General features: G+C 43.1%; 1 protein-coding gene and 1 long non-coding RNA gene across 5 annotated transcripts in view; one reads left to right on the forward strand and one right to left on the reverse strand.

Annotated features, from left to right (window-relative positions):
* SGCE (sarcoglycan epsilon) overlaps positions 1-16,352 on the forward strand; it is a 141,495-nt gene that overhangs the window by 106,644 nt on the left and 18,499 nt on the right. For all 4 annotated transcript variants that reach the window (XM_073677337.1, XM_073677334.1, XM_073677336.1 and 1 more), the window contains 3 exons: positions 1,863-2,061; positions 4,203-4,365; positions 9,766-9,977. In XM_073677337.1, coding sequence (XP_073533438.1) covers positions 1,863-2,061; positions 4,203-4,365; positions 9,766-9,977 — 574 coding nt within the window. The remainder of the gene's footprint in view (positions 1-1,862; positions 2,062-4,202; positions 4,366-9,765; positions 9,978-16,352) is intronic.
* LOC141264919 (uncharacterized) overlaps positions 14,516-16,352 on the reverse strand; it is a 91,907-nt gene continuing 90,070 nt past the window's right edge. Inside the window, exon 3 of the long non-coding RNA XR_012320024.1 lies at positions 14,516-14,686. This is a non-coding gene — a long non-coding RNA (uncharacterized lncRNA). The remainder of the gene's footprint in view (positions 14,687-16,352) is intronic.

Consider the following 16,352-nt stretch of genomic DNA (forward strand, 5'->3'; position numbering starts at 1 on the left):
CTCCACCAGCAGAATAGTGAGTGCAGCTCTGGAGTATAATACAGGATGTAACTCAGGATCAGTACAGGATCAGTAATGTAATGTATGTACACAGTGACTGCACCAGCAGAATAGTGAGTGCAGCTCTGGAGTATAATACAGGATGTACCTCAGGATCAGTACAGGATCAGTAATGTAATGTATGTACACAGTGACTCCACCAGCAGAATAGTGAGTACAGCTCTGGAGTATAATACAGGATGTAACTCAGGATCAGTACAGGATCAGTAATGTAATGCATGTACACAGTGACTCCACCAGCAGAATAGTGAGTGCAGCTCTGGAGTATAATACAGGATGTAACTCAGGATCAGTACAGGATCAGTAATGTAATGTATGTACACAGTGACTGCACCAGCAGAATAGTGAGTGCAGCTCTGGAGTATAATACAGGATGTACCTCAGGATCAGTACAGGATCAGTAATGTAATGTATGTACACAGTGACTCCACCAGCAGAATAGTGAGTGCAGCTCTGGAGTATAATACCGGATGTAACTCAGGATCAGTACAGGATCCGTAATGTAATGTATGTACACAGTGACTGCACCAGCAGAATAGTGAGTGCAGCTCTGGAGTATAATACAGGATGTAACTCAGGATCAGTACAGGATCAGTAATGTAATGTATGTACACAGTGACTGCACCAGCAGAATAGTGAGTGCAGCTCTGGAGTATAATACAGGATATAACTCAGGATCAGTAATGTAATGTATGTACACAGTGACTCCACCAGCAGAATAGTAAGTGCAGCTCTGGAGTATAATACAGGATGTAACTCAGGATCAGTAATGTAATCTATGTACACAGTGACTGCACAAGCAGAATAGTGAGTGCAGCTCTGGAGTATAATACAGGATGTAACTCAGGATCAGTACAGGATCAGTAATGTAATGTATGTACACAGTGACTTCACCAGCAGAATAGTGAGTGCAGCTCTGGAGTATAATACAGGATGTAACTCAGGATCAGTACAGGATCCGTAATGTAATGTATGTACACAGTGACTGCCCCAGCAGAATAGTGAGTGCAGCTCTGGAGTATAATACAGGATGTAAGTCAGGATCAGTACAGGATCCGTAATGTAATGTATGTACACAGTGACTGCACCAGCAGAATAGTGAGTGCAGCTCTGGAGTATAATACAGGATGTAACTCAGGATCAGTACAGGATCCGTAATGTAATGTATGTACACAGTGACTGCACCAGCAGAATAGTGAGTGCAGCTCTGGAGTATAATACAGGATGTAACTCAGGATCAGTACAGGATCAGTAATGTAATGTATGTACACAGTGACTCCACCAGCAGAATAGTGAGTGCAGCTCTGGAGTATAATACAGGATGTAACTCAGGATCAGTACAGGATCTGTAATGTAATGTATGTACACAGTGACTGCACCAGCAGAATAGTGAGTGCAGCTCTGGAGTATAATACAGGATGTAACTCAGGATCAGTACAGGATCAGTAATGTAATGTATGTACACAGTGACTGCACCAGCAGAATAGTGAGTGCAGCTCTGGGGTATAATACAGGATGTAACTCAGGATCAGTAATGTAATGTATGTACACAGTGACTGCACAAGCAGAATAGTGAGTGCAGCTCTGGAGTATAATACAGGATGTAACTCAGGATCAGTACAGGATCAGTAATGTAATGTATGTACACAGTGACTCCACCAGCAGAATAGTGAGTGCAGCTCTGGAGTATAATACAGGATGCATACTAGATATATACGAGGTCAGTTAGTAATATGGGTATACATACACTATAATGCTGTAATTTTGTTGTTTTTCATGTGCTTTCTCTTTTCTGAGAACAGATTTCCCACTTCCTTATCAAGCTGAATTCTTTATTAGAAACATGAATGTAGAAGAAATGTTGGCCAGTGAAGTTCTGGGTGATTTTCTCGGAGCTGTGAAAAACGTCTGGCAACCGGATCGTCTGAATGCCATTAATATCACATCAGCCCTGGACAGGGGAGGCCGAGTGCCGCTCCCCATCAATGACATGAAGGAAGGGTAAGCCTCATACTGAATGTATAGCAGCAATACTCAGGGCGAAGCTGCTGTGCAGTGTAATGTCTGGAGCTCAGCATGAAGGAGCGTATCAGGATACAGACCCTGATCCGGCTGTGAATCTTTTTGCTCATCTTTTTTTTTGGGTGTTTTTTTTTATCTCTTTACTTACAGTGGGTACAGAAAGTATTCAGACCCCTTTAAATGTTTCACTCTTTGTTTCATTGCAGCCATTTGGTAAATTCTAAAAAGTTCATTTTTTTCTCATTAAATTACACTCTGCACCCCATCTTGACTGAAACCCCCCCCCCCCCGAAATGTAGACATTTTTGCAAATTTATTAAAAAAGAAAACCTGAAATATCACATGGTCATAAGTATTCAGACCCTTTGCTCAGTATTGAGTAGAAGCCCCCTTTTGAGATAGTACAGACATGAGTCTTCTTGGGAATGATGCAACAAGTTTTTCACACCTGTAATTGGGGATCCTCTGCCATTCTTCCTTGCAGATCCTCTCCAGTTCCGTCATGTTGGATGGTGAACGTTGGTGGACAGCCATTTTCAGGTCTCTCCAGAGATGCTCAATTGGGTTTAGGTCAGGGCTCAGGCTGGGCCAGTCAAGAATGGTCACAGAGTTGTTCTGAAGCCACTCCTTTGTTATTTTAGCTGTGTGGTTAGGGTCATTGTCTTGTTGGAAGGTGAACCTTCAGCCAAGTCTGAGGTCCAGAGCACTCTGGAAGAGGTTTTCATCCAGGATATCTCTGTACTTGGCCGCATTCATGTTTCCTTTAATTGCAACCAGTCGTCCTGTCCCTGCAGCTGAAGAACATCTCCATAGCATGATGCTGCTACCACCATGTTTCACTGTGGGATTGTATTGGGCAGATGATGAGCAGTGCCTGGTTTTCTCCACACATACCACTTAGAATTATTACCAAATAGTTCTATCTTCGTCTCATCAGACCAGAGAATCTTATTTCTCATAGTCTGGGAGTCCTTCATGTGTTTTTGAGCAAACTCTATGTGGGTTTTCATATGTCTTGCACTGAGGAGAGGCTTCCGTCGGTCCACTCTGCCATAAAGGCCCGACTGGTGGAGGTCTGCAGTGATAGTTGACTTTGTGAAACTTTCTCCCATCTCCCTACTGCATCTCTGGAGCTCAGTCACAGTGATCTTGGGGTTCCTCTTTACCTCTCTCACCAGGGCTCTTCACCCACAATTGCTCAGTTTGGCTGGATGGCCAGGTCTAGGAAGACTTCTGGTGGTCCCAAACTTCTTCCATTTAAGGATTATGGAGGCCACTGTGCTCTTAGGAACCTTGAGTAATGCAGAAATTCTTTTGTAACCTTGGCCAGATCTGTGCCTTGCCACAATTCTGTCTCTGAGCTCCTTGGGCAGTTCCCTTGAGCTCATGATTCTCATTTGGTCTGACATGCACTGTGAGCTGTGAGGTCTTATATAGACAGGTGTGTGCCTTTCCAGATCAAGTCCTATCAGTTTAATTAAACACAGCTGGACTCCAATGAAGGAGTAGAACCATCTCAAGGAGGATCACAAGGAAATGGACAGCATGTGACTTAAATATGAGTGTCTGAGCAAAGGCTCTGAATACTTATGACCATGTGATATTTCAGTGTTTCTTTTTTAATACATTTGCAAAAATTTCTACATTTCTGTTTTTTTTTTCAGTCAAGATGGGGTGCAGAGTGTACTTTAATGAGAAAAAAATTAACTTTTTAGAATTTACCAAATGGCTTCAATGAAACAAAGAGTGAAAAATTTACAGGGGTCTGAATACTTTCCGTACCCACTGTATCTTGAACTGAACCTGAGTTTCATCCTATTCCGTTTCGTTCACCGGAGCTGCGTTCACAATTCTGCTGGTAGTTACAGGAAACGATCCACAACCGTGTTGACAGAACGCACACTTAAAACCTGAACTGTGCTTTTATAATGGAAGTTATTTTTTTTTTACTATATTAGATTACATTAAAGAGAAGAATTCAAAGAGTGGAAATCACCAGACATTTTTTTGATGGCAGCTCTGAAGAAGGCAGAATTGTTAATGCAGCCCTGGACTATAATATAAAATCTGTATGTAGATTATAATTATTTTTTATAGATACTCACTTATGTGTTTTCCAGTGTTTATGTTATGGTCGGAGCAGATGTCGCGTTCTCGTCATGTCTACGTGAAGTTGAAAACCCACAGAACCAGCTGAGGTGCAGCCAGGAGATGGAACCCGCCATAAGTTGTGATAAAAAGTTTCGGGCACAATTCCATATAGACTGGTGTAAGATCTCACTGGTAAGGTTATACGCCTAGTGAATATACAGGGATATCAAGAAACATTCCTGGGAGGATGTATACACTGTCTTTTCCACCCTATCATCTTCAATGGTGCCTTAGGTTGTGTCCTACTCCACCAACCCCTGGTCCAGGCTGTCGTTCAGAGATCTCTATATTTGACAGATGTGACAATTTTTTTGTTGAATTTGTGGTTATATAGTTATAGATTCCTCTACCTCTCAAGTCTTGAAGGGCAAAAAAATAATATAAAAGATGTAAGCAGTGTGAACGTGAACTCCCTTTTGATTTCCTTGGCAGGGCGTAGGGTGAAACCTGTCACTCCAGAGGAGCTGGCGTGGAGAAGCTGCTGGGGACCCACCTTCTTGACTAGTCTCCCGTGCAGCTTTTAAAGTATAGTTTTCTCTGAGTCAAACATAAATGGCTGAAATCATACAATTAGTGTGATTGAGCAGCATGTGTCAGCTGTCAAGTTCCTTTTAAGGTCAGAGCCCAAACACTGAATGAAGCAGCTCTTTATCCACCTCTCCAAGCGGTAAGTCACAGCACAAAAATCAAGCACAATCTGAAAACTGGTCATAGAGACAATATAAAGCTGACCGTCAGCATGGTTCCCTATGTATGGTGACTGGGTCAGTAATTTCTTGAAATAAAGACTAAGAATTTTTTGCAAACATTTATCTTAGGGAAAGAGGGGGCAAAGAAAATGGTCAGGTTGGAATACAAACAGTCCAATTGGTGCTGCAGGTTGTGTTTGGTGGTTGCTTAGCCCCCTTGGAGACCTAAAGAGTTGCAAAAGTGACCATATAACTTATGTGGATGTATGCAAAAAGCATACGTTAGGGGAATAAGAGTGATGAAAATTGTCATTGTTTATTAATAATAATAATTTTATTTATATAGCGCCAACATATTCCACAGCACTTTACAATTCAGACAATTTACACACATTATCGGCACTGTCCCCATTGGGGCTCACAATCTACATTCCCTATCAGTATGTCTTTGGAGTTTTTTCATAAATGTTGTTTTTTTCATAAATGTTTTTTCATAAATGAATAGTGCACATGAAAATAAGCAACTTTGTAATACAGTACAGACCAAAAGTTTGGACACACCTTCTCATTTAAAGATTTTTCTGTATTTTCATGACTATGGAAATTGTACATTCACACTGAAGGCATCAAAACTATGAATTAACACAGTGGAATTATATACTTAACAAAAAAGTGTGAAACAACTGAAAATATGTCTTATATTCTAGGTTCTTCAAAGTAGCCACCTTTTGCTTTGATGACTGCTTTGCACACTCTTGGCATTCTCTTGATGAGCTTCAAGAGGTAGTCACCGGAAATGGTTTTCACTTCACAGGTGTGCCCTGTCAGGTTTAATAAGTGGGATTTCTTGCCTTATAAATGGGGTTGGGACCATCAGTTGTGTTGTGCAGAAGTCTGGTGGCTACTGAATAGACTGTTAGAATTTGTATTATGGCAAGAAAAAAGCAGCTAAGTAAAAAAAATGAGTGGCCATCATTACTTTAAGAAATGAAGGTCAGTCAGTGAGAAAAATTGGGAAAACTTTGAAAGTGTCCCTAAGTGCAGTTTCAAAAACCATCAAGCTCTACAAAGAAACTGGCTCACATGAGGATCGCCCCAGGAAAGGAAGACCAAGAGTCACCTCTGCTTCTGAGGATAAGTTTATCCGAGTCACCAGCCTCAGAAATCGCAGGTTAACAGCAGCTCAGATTAGAGACCAGGTCAATGCCACACAGAGTTGTAGCAGCGGACACATCTCTACAACAACTGTTAAGAGGAGACTTTGTGCAGCAGGTCTTCATGGTAAAATAGCTGCTAGGAAACCACTGCTAAGGACAGGCAACAAGCAGAAGAGACTTGTTTGGGCTAAAGAACACAAGGAATGGACATTAGACCAGTGGAAATCTGTGCTTTGGTCTGATGAGTCCAAATTTGAGATCTTTGGTTCCAACCACCGTGTCTTTGTGCGACGCAGAAAAGGTGAACGGATGGACTCTACATGCCTGGTTCCCACCGTGAAGCATGGAGGAGGAGGTGTGATGGTGTGGGGGTGCTTTGCTGGTGACACTGTTGGGGATTTATTCAAAATTGAAGGCATACTGAACCAGCATGGCTACCACAGCATCTTGCAGCGGCATGCTATTCCATCCGGTTTGCGTTTAGTTGGACCATCATTTATTTTTCAACAGGACAATGACCCCAAACACACCTCCAGGCTGTGTAAGGGCTATTTGACCAAGAATGAGAGTGATGGGGTGCTACGCCAGATGACCTGGCCTCCACAGTCACCAGACCTGAACACAATCGAGATAGTTTGGGGTGAGCTAGACCGCAGAGTGAAGGCAAAAGGGCCAACAAGTGCTAAGCATCTCTGGGAACTCCTTCAAGATTGTTGGAAGACCATTTCCGGTGACTACCTCTTGAAGCTCATCAAGAGAATGCCAAGAGTGTGCAAAGCAGTCATCAAAGCAAAAGGTGGCTACTTTGAAGAACCTAGAATATAAGACATATTTTCAGTTGTTTCACACTTTTTTGTTAAGTATATAATTCCACATGTGTTAATTCATAGTTTTGATGCCTTCAGTGTGAATGTACAATTTACATAGTCATGAAAATACAGAAAAATCTTTAAATGAGAAGGTGTGTCCAAACTTTTGGTCTGTACTGTATATTTTATCAATGAAATCTGTATCTTTCTCGACCTGGACTGATCGTTCACTCTCAATTTAGGGGTAAAAACGGTAAAATCTATTTTCAGTGAATACATATTTCTCCATTACTGAGATAGGAGATGATAGTTGGTTCTCATAAGATTCTATGGAAACAGGAGGGGGAGAAGACAGAGGAACACACAGACATTCTAGAGAGGAGCTACAGGAAGACACAGACATTCTAGGGAGGAGCTACAGGAAGACACAGACATTCTAGAGAGGAGCTACAGGAAGACACAGACATTCTAGGGAGGAGCTACAGGAAGACACAGACATTCTAGAGAGGAGCTACAGGAAGACACAGACATTCTAGGGAGGAGCTACAGGAAGACACAGATATTCTAGGGAGGAGCTAGAGGCCAACACAGACATTCTATAGAGGAGCTACAGGAAGACACAGATGATGCGCCCCCTGGGGCCGTGGGGTACTCGGTAGCCTGGCCGGTCCTGTCTTGGGGTAGTCACAGTGGCAGTGACCCGGTCCATGGCCCAGGGTGGTCAAATAAAGAACAGTGAAGAGTCAATTGGGGAATAAAGTTTTGGGAATAATGTTCACGATGCCACCTGTGGTATGCGGCTTATGGCGCCGCCGCTGCGGTGCAGATTCACTGGGGCAGATGGTGACTCAGCAAAGATAATTCAACTCTCCACGGGCAGAGCTGGCCCCAGGGCAGTATATAGTGGAATTTAGAGGTGGATGTTGTTGGTGTTGTAGTGCAAGGCAGGTGGCGCAGGAGTTAGTCAAGGACACAGCGGGGTGCAGTCTTCAAGCTTTTACTCACAGTTATCACGCTGCTCCAGGTTACAACGGCCAGATTATAACCGCCCACGTCGTCCTGTGTCCTCCGGGGAAGTGATCCAGTCAACTCTAATTTAATTTGGGTGCACTTGAACGGGACCCCTTTCTGTGTACCTCTCCAGGTCGTCTCCCTGCACTGGCTCTCGCCCTCCTGCCCTGCGCCTCACACACAGTGTCCCGAGCCAGTGGCCGCGGGCCTTGTCGGGCGACATCCTGTCTGTCCCCTTGGTCCTATATGGCCACCTTTTCATTGATTATGTGTGGATTGTGGCTACCTCATATAAAGATACCACACCTCCGGTTTGCTAACTGAGCCTTAAAGTACTCCACTAGTCTGGGGCCGGTTCCCCTACTGTGGCCTTGATCCCTCCACAATCAGCGTGAACTTGGGCGCACGGGTGGCATCCCGCACTTGCCGTGCCCCTAGGATCCCTTCTATCTCTGGAGCCTTTCCCACTGCTCCTGTCTTCTCTCCTCACTCTCCTTCTGGGCCTCTCTGACTGGGCCCTACTCCTCTGCTCCCTTGAGCAGGACTGAACTCCTGAGAACTCCTGAACTGAACTCCTGCTCCATGAACTGGAAGCAGGAATGGACCCTTCTAGATGTTTCTACCCTTCTTTTATATGCCTCTCTCAGTGCTCCCCTGAACTTCTTCCTCCACCCACACCCACTACATGGTTTCCTCTCTCTTGGTTCCCCCTCTTCCAGCCAGGGACAGGGCTTAGCAGTGACCAAGTGCATCTTGCCCCGCCTGCTGGTCTGGAGTGGTGTAGTGTTGGATGTAGGTGTGTGGGTCCCGGGTAGTGCTCCCTCCTTACCCGAGAGTGGGGTACCACACCTCTGGCTGAGATGCAGTACCTCTGTGGCAACTGGACCCGCAGGGGCGCCACACAGACTTTGTAGGGAGGAGCTAGAAGAAGACACAGACATTCTAGGGAGGAGCTAGAGGCCGACACAGACATTCTAGGTAGGAGCTAGAGGGCGACACAGACATTCTAGGGAGGAACTAGAGGAAGACACAGACATTCTAGGGAGGAGCTAGAGGAAGACACAGACATACTAGGGGGGAGCTAGAAGAAGACACACATTCTAGGGCAGAGCTAGAGGAAGACACAGACATTCTAGGGAGGAGCTAAAAGAAGACACAGACATTCTAGGAAGGAGCTAAAAGAAGACACAGACATTCTCGGGAGGAGCTAGAGGCCGACACAGACATTCTTGGGAGGAGCTAAAAGAAGACACAGACATTCTCGGGAGGAGCTAGAGGCCGACACAGACATTCTAGGGAGGAGCTAAAGGAAGACACAGACATACTAGGGAGGAGCTAGAAGAAGGCACACATTCTAGGGCGGAGCTAGAGGAAGACACAGACATTCTAGGGAGGAGCTGGAGGAAGACACAGACATTCTAGGGAGGAGCTAGAGGAAGACACAGACATACTAGGGAGGAGCTAGAAGAAGACACACATTCTAGGGCGGAGCTAGAGGAAGACACAGACATTCTAGGGAGGAGCTAGAGGAACACACAGACATTCTCGGGAGGAGCTAGAGGCTGACACAGACATTCTAGGGAGGAGCTAGAGGAAGACACAGACATTCTAGGGAGGAGCTAGAGGAAGACAGACATTCTAGGGAGGAGCCAGAGTAAGACACAGAAATTCTAGGGAGGAGCTAGAGGAAGACACAGACATTCTAGGGAGGAGCTAGAGGAAGACAGACATTCTAGGGAGGAGCCAGAGTAAGACACAGAAATTCTAGGGAGGAGCTAGAGGAACACTTAGACATTCCATTGCAAGTTCTCCTGAAATGACAATTACAGTTTAAATTTGAAAAAAAAAATCTTTTATTTCTTTTAGGTGGATAAAATGAAGCAAGTAGTGATCACTCAGGAAGTTGTGCGGGGGGAAGGGATCCTTCCTGACGCAGGAGAGTATAGACCTCCATCTGAAACACTAAGGGGCAGGGACTATTACTCGGACTTCCTCATCACGTTGGCTGTGCCCTCTGCCGTAGCCTTGGTGCTGTTTGCCATCCTGGCTTACATCATGTGCTGTCGGAGGGAAGGAATGTGAGTGCCCCGCTTTTATCTACACACATTACACACAATACACACATAAAGCAAACTGTGAATATTTAGGTTTAAATATTTTTGGTATCATATTTAGTCATTTTTTGATTTTCTTTGCACATGTTCCGTCATATGAGACACACATAGGATTGGTCACATGATTATGGACTATATTTGGGGTAGGGCGCAATGGTTTCTTATAAGGGTCATATATTGATGTAAAGACGATAATTTGTGAAATGAATTGTGGTGGACTTTGCTTGGCACTGGATGAAGGCCAACCAGCTTTACTGGCCGTCCCATTTGACTGCTTTAACATCTATTGATTACATGGTGTTACGACTGGTGGCAGCCGCATATAACGAGTGGCAGTGCTCGGTCTCATGTTGTGTATGAGCATTAATATTGATGGAATATGACTAAATATTCTAATTAATCTTCTAGAAATGTATTTGTGGAAGTAGAGGCACATATACTGATCAGTCGTAACATTACGACCACTGACAGGTGACTCCAATAGCATCCAGTATTTGGTGACAAACGCACCAAATGGTGACGGATATTTTAAACGTCAAGTGAGCAGTCGGTTCTTGAAGTTGATATTTTGAAAGCAAGAACAATGGGAAAGAGTATGGATCTGCGCGACGTTGACCCAGCCCAAATTATGATGTCTAAATCGAGTCGAAGCGTCAGTTTCTCCAAGTGAGGTGGATCTTCTAAGCCTTAGGTCCAAGTGGGCATACAGACCCCGAGCGTTGATGCAGTAAGCAGGAAGGCACATTCAGGAATCTGAGGAGCAGCAGAATGGATGAAGTGGAACCCAGAAGGGATGGAAGCACAAACACAAACAGCACACCAAACATAGGACGATAGTCTCAATCCTAAAACACAGATGTGTGTCTAAATGGACCTCAAATAGGTCTAGGGAGATTATGTCATTGATCCACGCTGAGCAACCTGCAGAACCCTATGTAGACCACAACAGAAGGCAGCGGACCCAGGGGAATGAAGCGGAGCCCAGAATACCTGGAATAGGTGTGTAACCTGAAGCATCTTCAAAATGGCAAATCTTGTGGGGTGTTATGGGGGTCCAGTGGTTAGTAACTAATGTGGTCCAAGGAAGGTCAACCAGTGATTAGGTCTTGGGTGGCCATTGCTCATAAGTGTGTATGGGAAGTGAAGACTAGCCTGGCTACTGTAGAATATAACTGGACCATGGAGCAATGGAAGAAGGTCTGATGAATCACGTGAACGGCCGGATGCATGTGCATCATTTCCCGGGAAAGAGATGGCACCATGGGAAGAAGACAATCCAGTGGAGGCTGTATGATGGAGCAATGTTCTTCTGGGAAATCTTGGCTCCTGGCATTATATGGATGTGACCACTTACCTAACATTGTACAGAACAAGTTCTCCCATCATGGCAGAAGGATCCTAATGGCCGTGCCCTTTCTCAGCAGAATAAAACCGCTACAACACCCCAAAATTGTATAGGAACATGACAAAGATATGAAGATGACGACTTGTCCCCAAATTCCTAGAACTCAGTCCGATCGATCATCTGTGGGACGTGCTGGAAAATCAAGTCCTATCTATGGAGGCTGCACCGAGAAAAGTACAGGATATAAAGGATCTGCATTGGTGCCAGATGCCACCGACGTCTTGTGGAGGCCATGCAGTTTTGGTGGCACTGTCCAGCACAGTATTAGACAGATGGATTTAATGCTAGGGCTGATCGGTGTTCCCTGCAATGAGATGAGACTTGGATGGTCAGTCATTCCCACTATTCGGAGTTGGGCTATGGCATGAGTGTGAATTGTACCTTCTTTGGTTACAAATGGTCTTGCTTCAGAATAATAATTGCCTCATTTACAATTCTTCATTGAGACAGGTGCCCAGATTTATTAATTTACCCTTTATGACTCAAGTACAATAATTACTTTGCCCTATAGTCCTAAGGAAACTACTACTGGACTTACTGCGAGGTGTCTGCCAGCAATATGGCCGGCCCGCTACTGAGATATGGTAGTCTCATGAAAATGTTCACACAACATATTACTACATACATTGCTAATGTAATACCGCCACCCGGTCCCCTCATAATACTGCTGTTCATTTTCTATATGATGCCATCATAAAATATTCACATCAGACAGCAATAAACTGCCTGTGCATTGCAATACTGTATGAACAAAAACTGTTTTGTAATGCCCACATAATGCCGTCATACAGTGCCCATATAACAGTATCCAATGCCTTCATTCAGTGGCAGTAAAGTGAGGTTATCCAAAACTCTTCTCTCATGTGCATTTTGTGGCATTTTGACTAAAAAGATAGATGTAAGAATATATCTAGCTATTTTGTCTGGGCCATTTTTAAGGGATTTTACAAGACTATAAAACTGGCTATAGATCGTCGAACGGGCAATACAACATCGGGCTAACCAACATCGGGCTAACCAACATAAGGCAACCCAACATTGAGCAATCCAACATTGAGCAATCCAACATTGGGCAACCCAACATTGGGCAAACCAACATTGGCAAACCAACATTGGGCAAACCAACATTGGGCAACCCAACATTGAACAACTCAACATCGGGTAATCCAACATCAGGCAACCAAACATTGAGCAATCTAACATTGGACAACCCAACATCAGGCAATCCAACATCGAGCAACCCAACATCGGGCTATCCAACATTGGGTAATCCAACATCGCGCAACCCAACATTGGGCAATCCAACATTGTGCTATTCAACATTGGGCAATCCAACATTGGACAACTCCTCATCGGGTAATCCAACATTAGGCTATCCAACATTGGACAAACCAACATTGGACAACTCCTCATCGGGTAATCCAACATTAGGCTATCCAACATTGGGCAAACCAACATTTGGCAAACCAACCTTGGGCAAACCAACATTGGGCAAACCAACTTTGGGCAAACCAACATTGGGCAAACCAACATTGGGCAAACCAACATCGGGCAAACCAACATTCTGCAATCCAACATTCTGCAATCTAACATCGGGTAATCCAACATCAGGTAATCCAACATTGTGCTATCCAACATCGGGCAATCCAACATCGGGCAATCCAACATCGGGCCATCCAACATCAGGCAATCCAACATTGGGCAATCCAACATTGTGCTATCCAACAGCAGACAACCCAACATTGGACAGACCAACATTGGGCAATCCAACATTGGGGAATCCAACATTGGGCAATCCAATATTGGGCATCCAAAGTTTTTCTGAGGAATCAAAAGTGTCAATATGACAGTAGTGATGTTTTAGATCCGATTTCTGTTGTATACAGGGGTCCACAGACAATCCAGGGTCTCTTTTATAGAATTTATAATACTTGAATTTACAATGAAAGGGAAAGCCTCCATTGCAACCACCTTTACGTTAAAGAGTAACTTTTTTTAATGTTTTTGTCCAGCATGGAAAGTTACGAAATTTTCTAAAATACTTTATTAGGGAATTTATCTTCATTCCTGTAAATAAACTGTATGTAAGTGACTTCCAAACTCCCGCTTTTCCCGCAGTCAGACGCATTGATATCAGAACGTACTCATTTGGAGTACCGATGATGGCAGTGGAAAAGAAAAAATTTAGTCTTTATTAAATCCACTATATAAAAAGAAAAATCAACTTTGCAAATAATTTTCCTTGGAAACTTCTACCATTTTGTGTATGCAGCTCCTGGTGTTCAGTCTGGTTCTGCAGTCATGTGTAGAGTAAAACAAAGTTTATTTAAAGGGGTCGCCACCACAATTTAGAAAAAGTTTGAATGAAACGCTGGGCGAACATGTGCCTGGCCGCTCCATTCAAAGTTTATGGAACTGGCAGTGACAGCCGAGTGCTGCTCTTGGTTGTTTTGATCAATGCCATAGACTTTAAATAAGATGACCGACCACGTGCCCGACCACCGATCCAATCAAACCTTTTTTATTCACCATCTTGAGACTAGTTCCTTCCATGAAGGAGTCCCATCAATCAGACCTCCATGATCTAGCATTTATCACCTATAGAGATTCAGGCTGGAATACCCCTTTAAGTCTATTACTATGGAGACACATTGGTCTGTATATGAGCTGTATACCCAAAACGGTAGGACATTTTTTTCTTTAACCAAAACTATATGCAAAGTTGTTGTTTTTTTAAGAAGTATTAAAGCAATGAAATAAAAGTTGGTTGCAAAGATGGACAAACCCTTTAAGTCGCACAAATGCAGAGGGAAATGTCAGAATGATATTATTATTTATTATTATCGCACCATTTATTCGATATATGTGTTACTTCGACATTAAGTTGTTGCAGAGTTTGTAAATGTAGCGTTTGTATGATTACTGGAGCGTTATTTCAGCTGGAGGTTTGGCACCGTGTTTCTGAGAAAGGTGAACGGTAAAATGGACAGATGTTAACGGATCTTCTTAAAGGGACAGGCAGTTTGCATTAGCTTTAATGATGCGGTAAAAAGCAGCAAGTAACGGAGACACGACCATCTTCTGAACATCTTGCCTTCATCACGCCATGCGATTTATTTTGACCATTCGTGTTCTTTAACCGTCACGTATTTCCTTGTCTGCAGCATTTGCATTATGTCTTTACATTCTCATCCTCCATATTTAATACTATTTGCCTTCTAATCATGAACGTTTTGCTTCACTGAGATCCAGAGTGGCCTCTTCTATTCTGAAAATGAAAAACTTCCATAAATAAATATAAAAAAAAGTGATGAAATATAGGAAGCGGGGAATGGGAGGCCTGGTGGATGCACAAAAAAAAAGTCAAAATGTGACGGCTATGTGACTATGTTCACTTTAGCAATTACTTTTTATTGCTGCGCTAAAATAGATACAATAATTCTGTCTTTTTGAAAAAATTCCTGTTTTGTGTATACAGCTCCTATGCAAATCTAAGTATTTCCATGGTAACAGACTACAAGTGCACCCTGTTGTAGTCATGCGTATGTCTACTTCTTCCTGCTACCAATAGAAAATATAAGCATACGCGCAACTTCTTCTGGAAAGTCTAAGAGGTCCTTGGATACTGCGAGACCTTCCGGACTTGAGGAAGAGTTGGCAAATTTCCCGGATGGCACAGAAACAACAACCGAAATATCTCATTCATCAGAATCAGACATGAGCATTTGATGGGTTTTCCTTTAAGAAGGACGGGCTTCAGGTTCTATACCCCTGACACTTCTATCATTCAGCAGAACACTGGTGGAGGGGATCTGTGGACCCTTACTGTCTATCCAAGCTCATCTATGTGGCTGTACCCGATCCTGCAGCTCAGCCTCTGAAATTTTGGTACAGTTGGGTGGTGTTGCCTACATGAGCACCTCTGGGGCCAATTTTTTTAACTTAAAGGAGTATTCCCATCTCCAAAGTCCTATCCCAATATGTAGCAGGCGTAATAATAATAATATTAGCAAATACCTCCAATTAGAAATGCAGTATAGTTCTTCTGATTAGCTATGTCGCTTACACCATGTGCAGGGCATTGCAGTATCTTAGGTATCCATGGTTACAACCACTCATATAGTTACAGTTAGTTAGTAAGTTGTTAGTGGTCATAACCATGGATATCTGAGCTAGTGCAATACCCTGCACATGGGGTAAGTGACGTAGCTAATCAGAAGAACTATACTACATTTCTAATTGGAGGTATTTGCTAATATTATTACAGGAGAAAAGGAAAAGTTGAACCGGCACATCAAACCAGGATATATAAAAAAAAATATTATACTTTATTAAGAAAAACTGAAACCTCAGAGAAACCTGACGCGTTTCAGGTGCATGCAAGCGCCCTTATTATTACATCTACTATATATTAGGATAGGATGTTGGAGATGGGAATACCCCTTTAAATGCATGTATTTGGGGCTAAATATAATTTTTGTAGTTGGATTTCATTAAAAATGTTGCACCGTTTGGCTTTTACAAGCTCTTTTTCCGCACATTGCACTTTGATGTGGTCTGTGGTCATAAATCAGCAGAGAGGAGCTCAGAAAAGGACAGATAATACAGTTAGAAATTCCCCTACTGGACCATCAGAACAAACTCACTGACAGATTCTCAGTTAACCCATTCTGCAGCCAGCTATAGACAGTGCAACACAGAAGCTATAGAAGGAACGCGGTGCAAAATTTTATAATGAAACCCAATTACAAAAATGATTTTTAGATAAAAAAATAAAAATATCGCATGTTAAATAAGTAACAAATAAATTGTCCTCAAAGGTGGAAAAGTTGATAAGTCCTTTCTCACACCGCCACAACTCATCCATGGGAAAATGATGGCAACTCAAGATTTCTCTAACACATTTATCTAAACTCAATCTAAGCGACTTGAAA

This window comes from Phyllobates terribilis, unplaced genomic scaffold, assembly GCF_046119375.1.
Source record: "Phyllobates terribilis strain yellow unplaced genomic scaffold, ASM4611937v1 Scaffold_4__5_contigs__length_816908805, whole genome shotgun sequence".
Taxonomy (NCBI): domain Eukaryota; kingdom Metazoa; phylum Chordata; class Amphibia; order Anura; family Dendrobatidae; genus Phyllobates; species Phyllobates terribilis.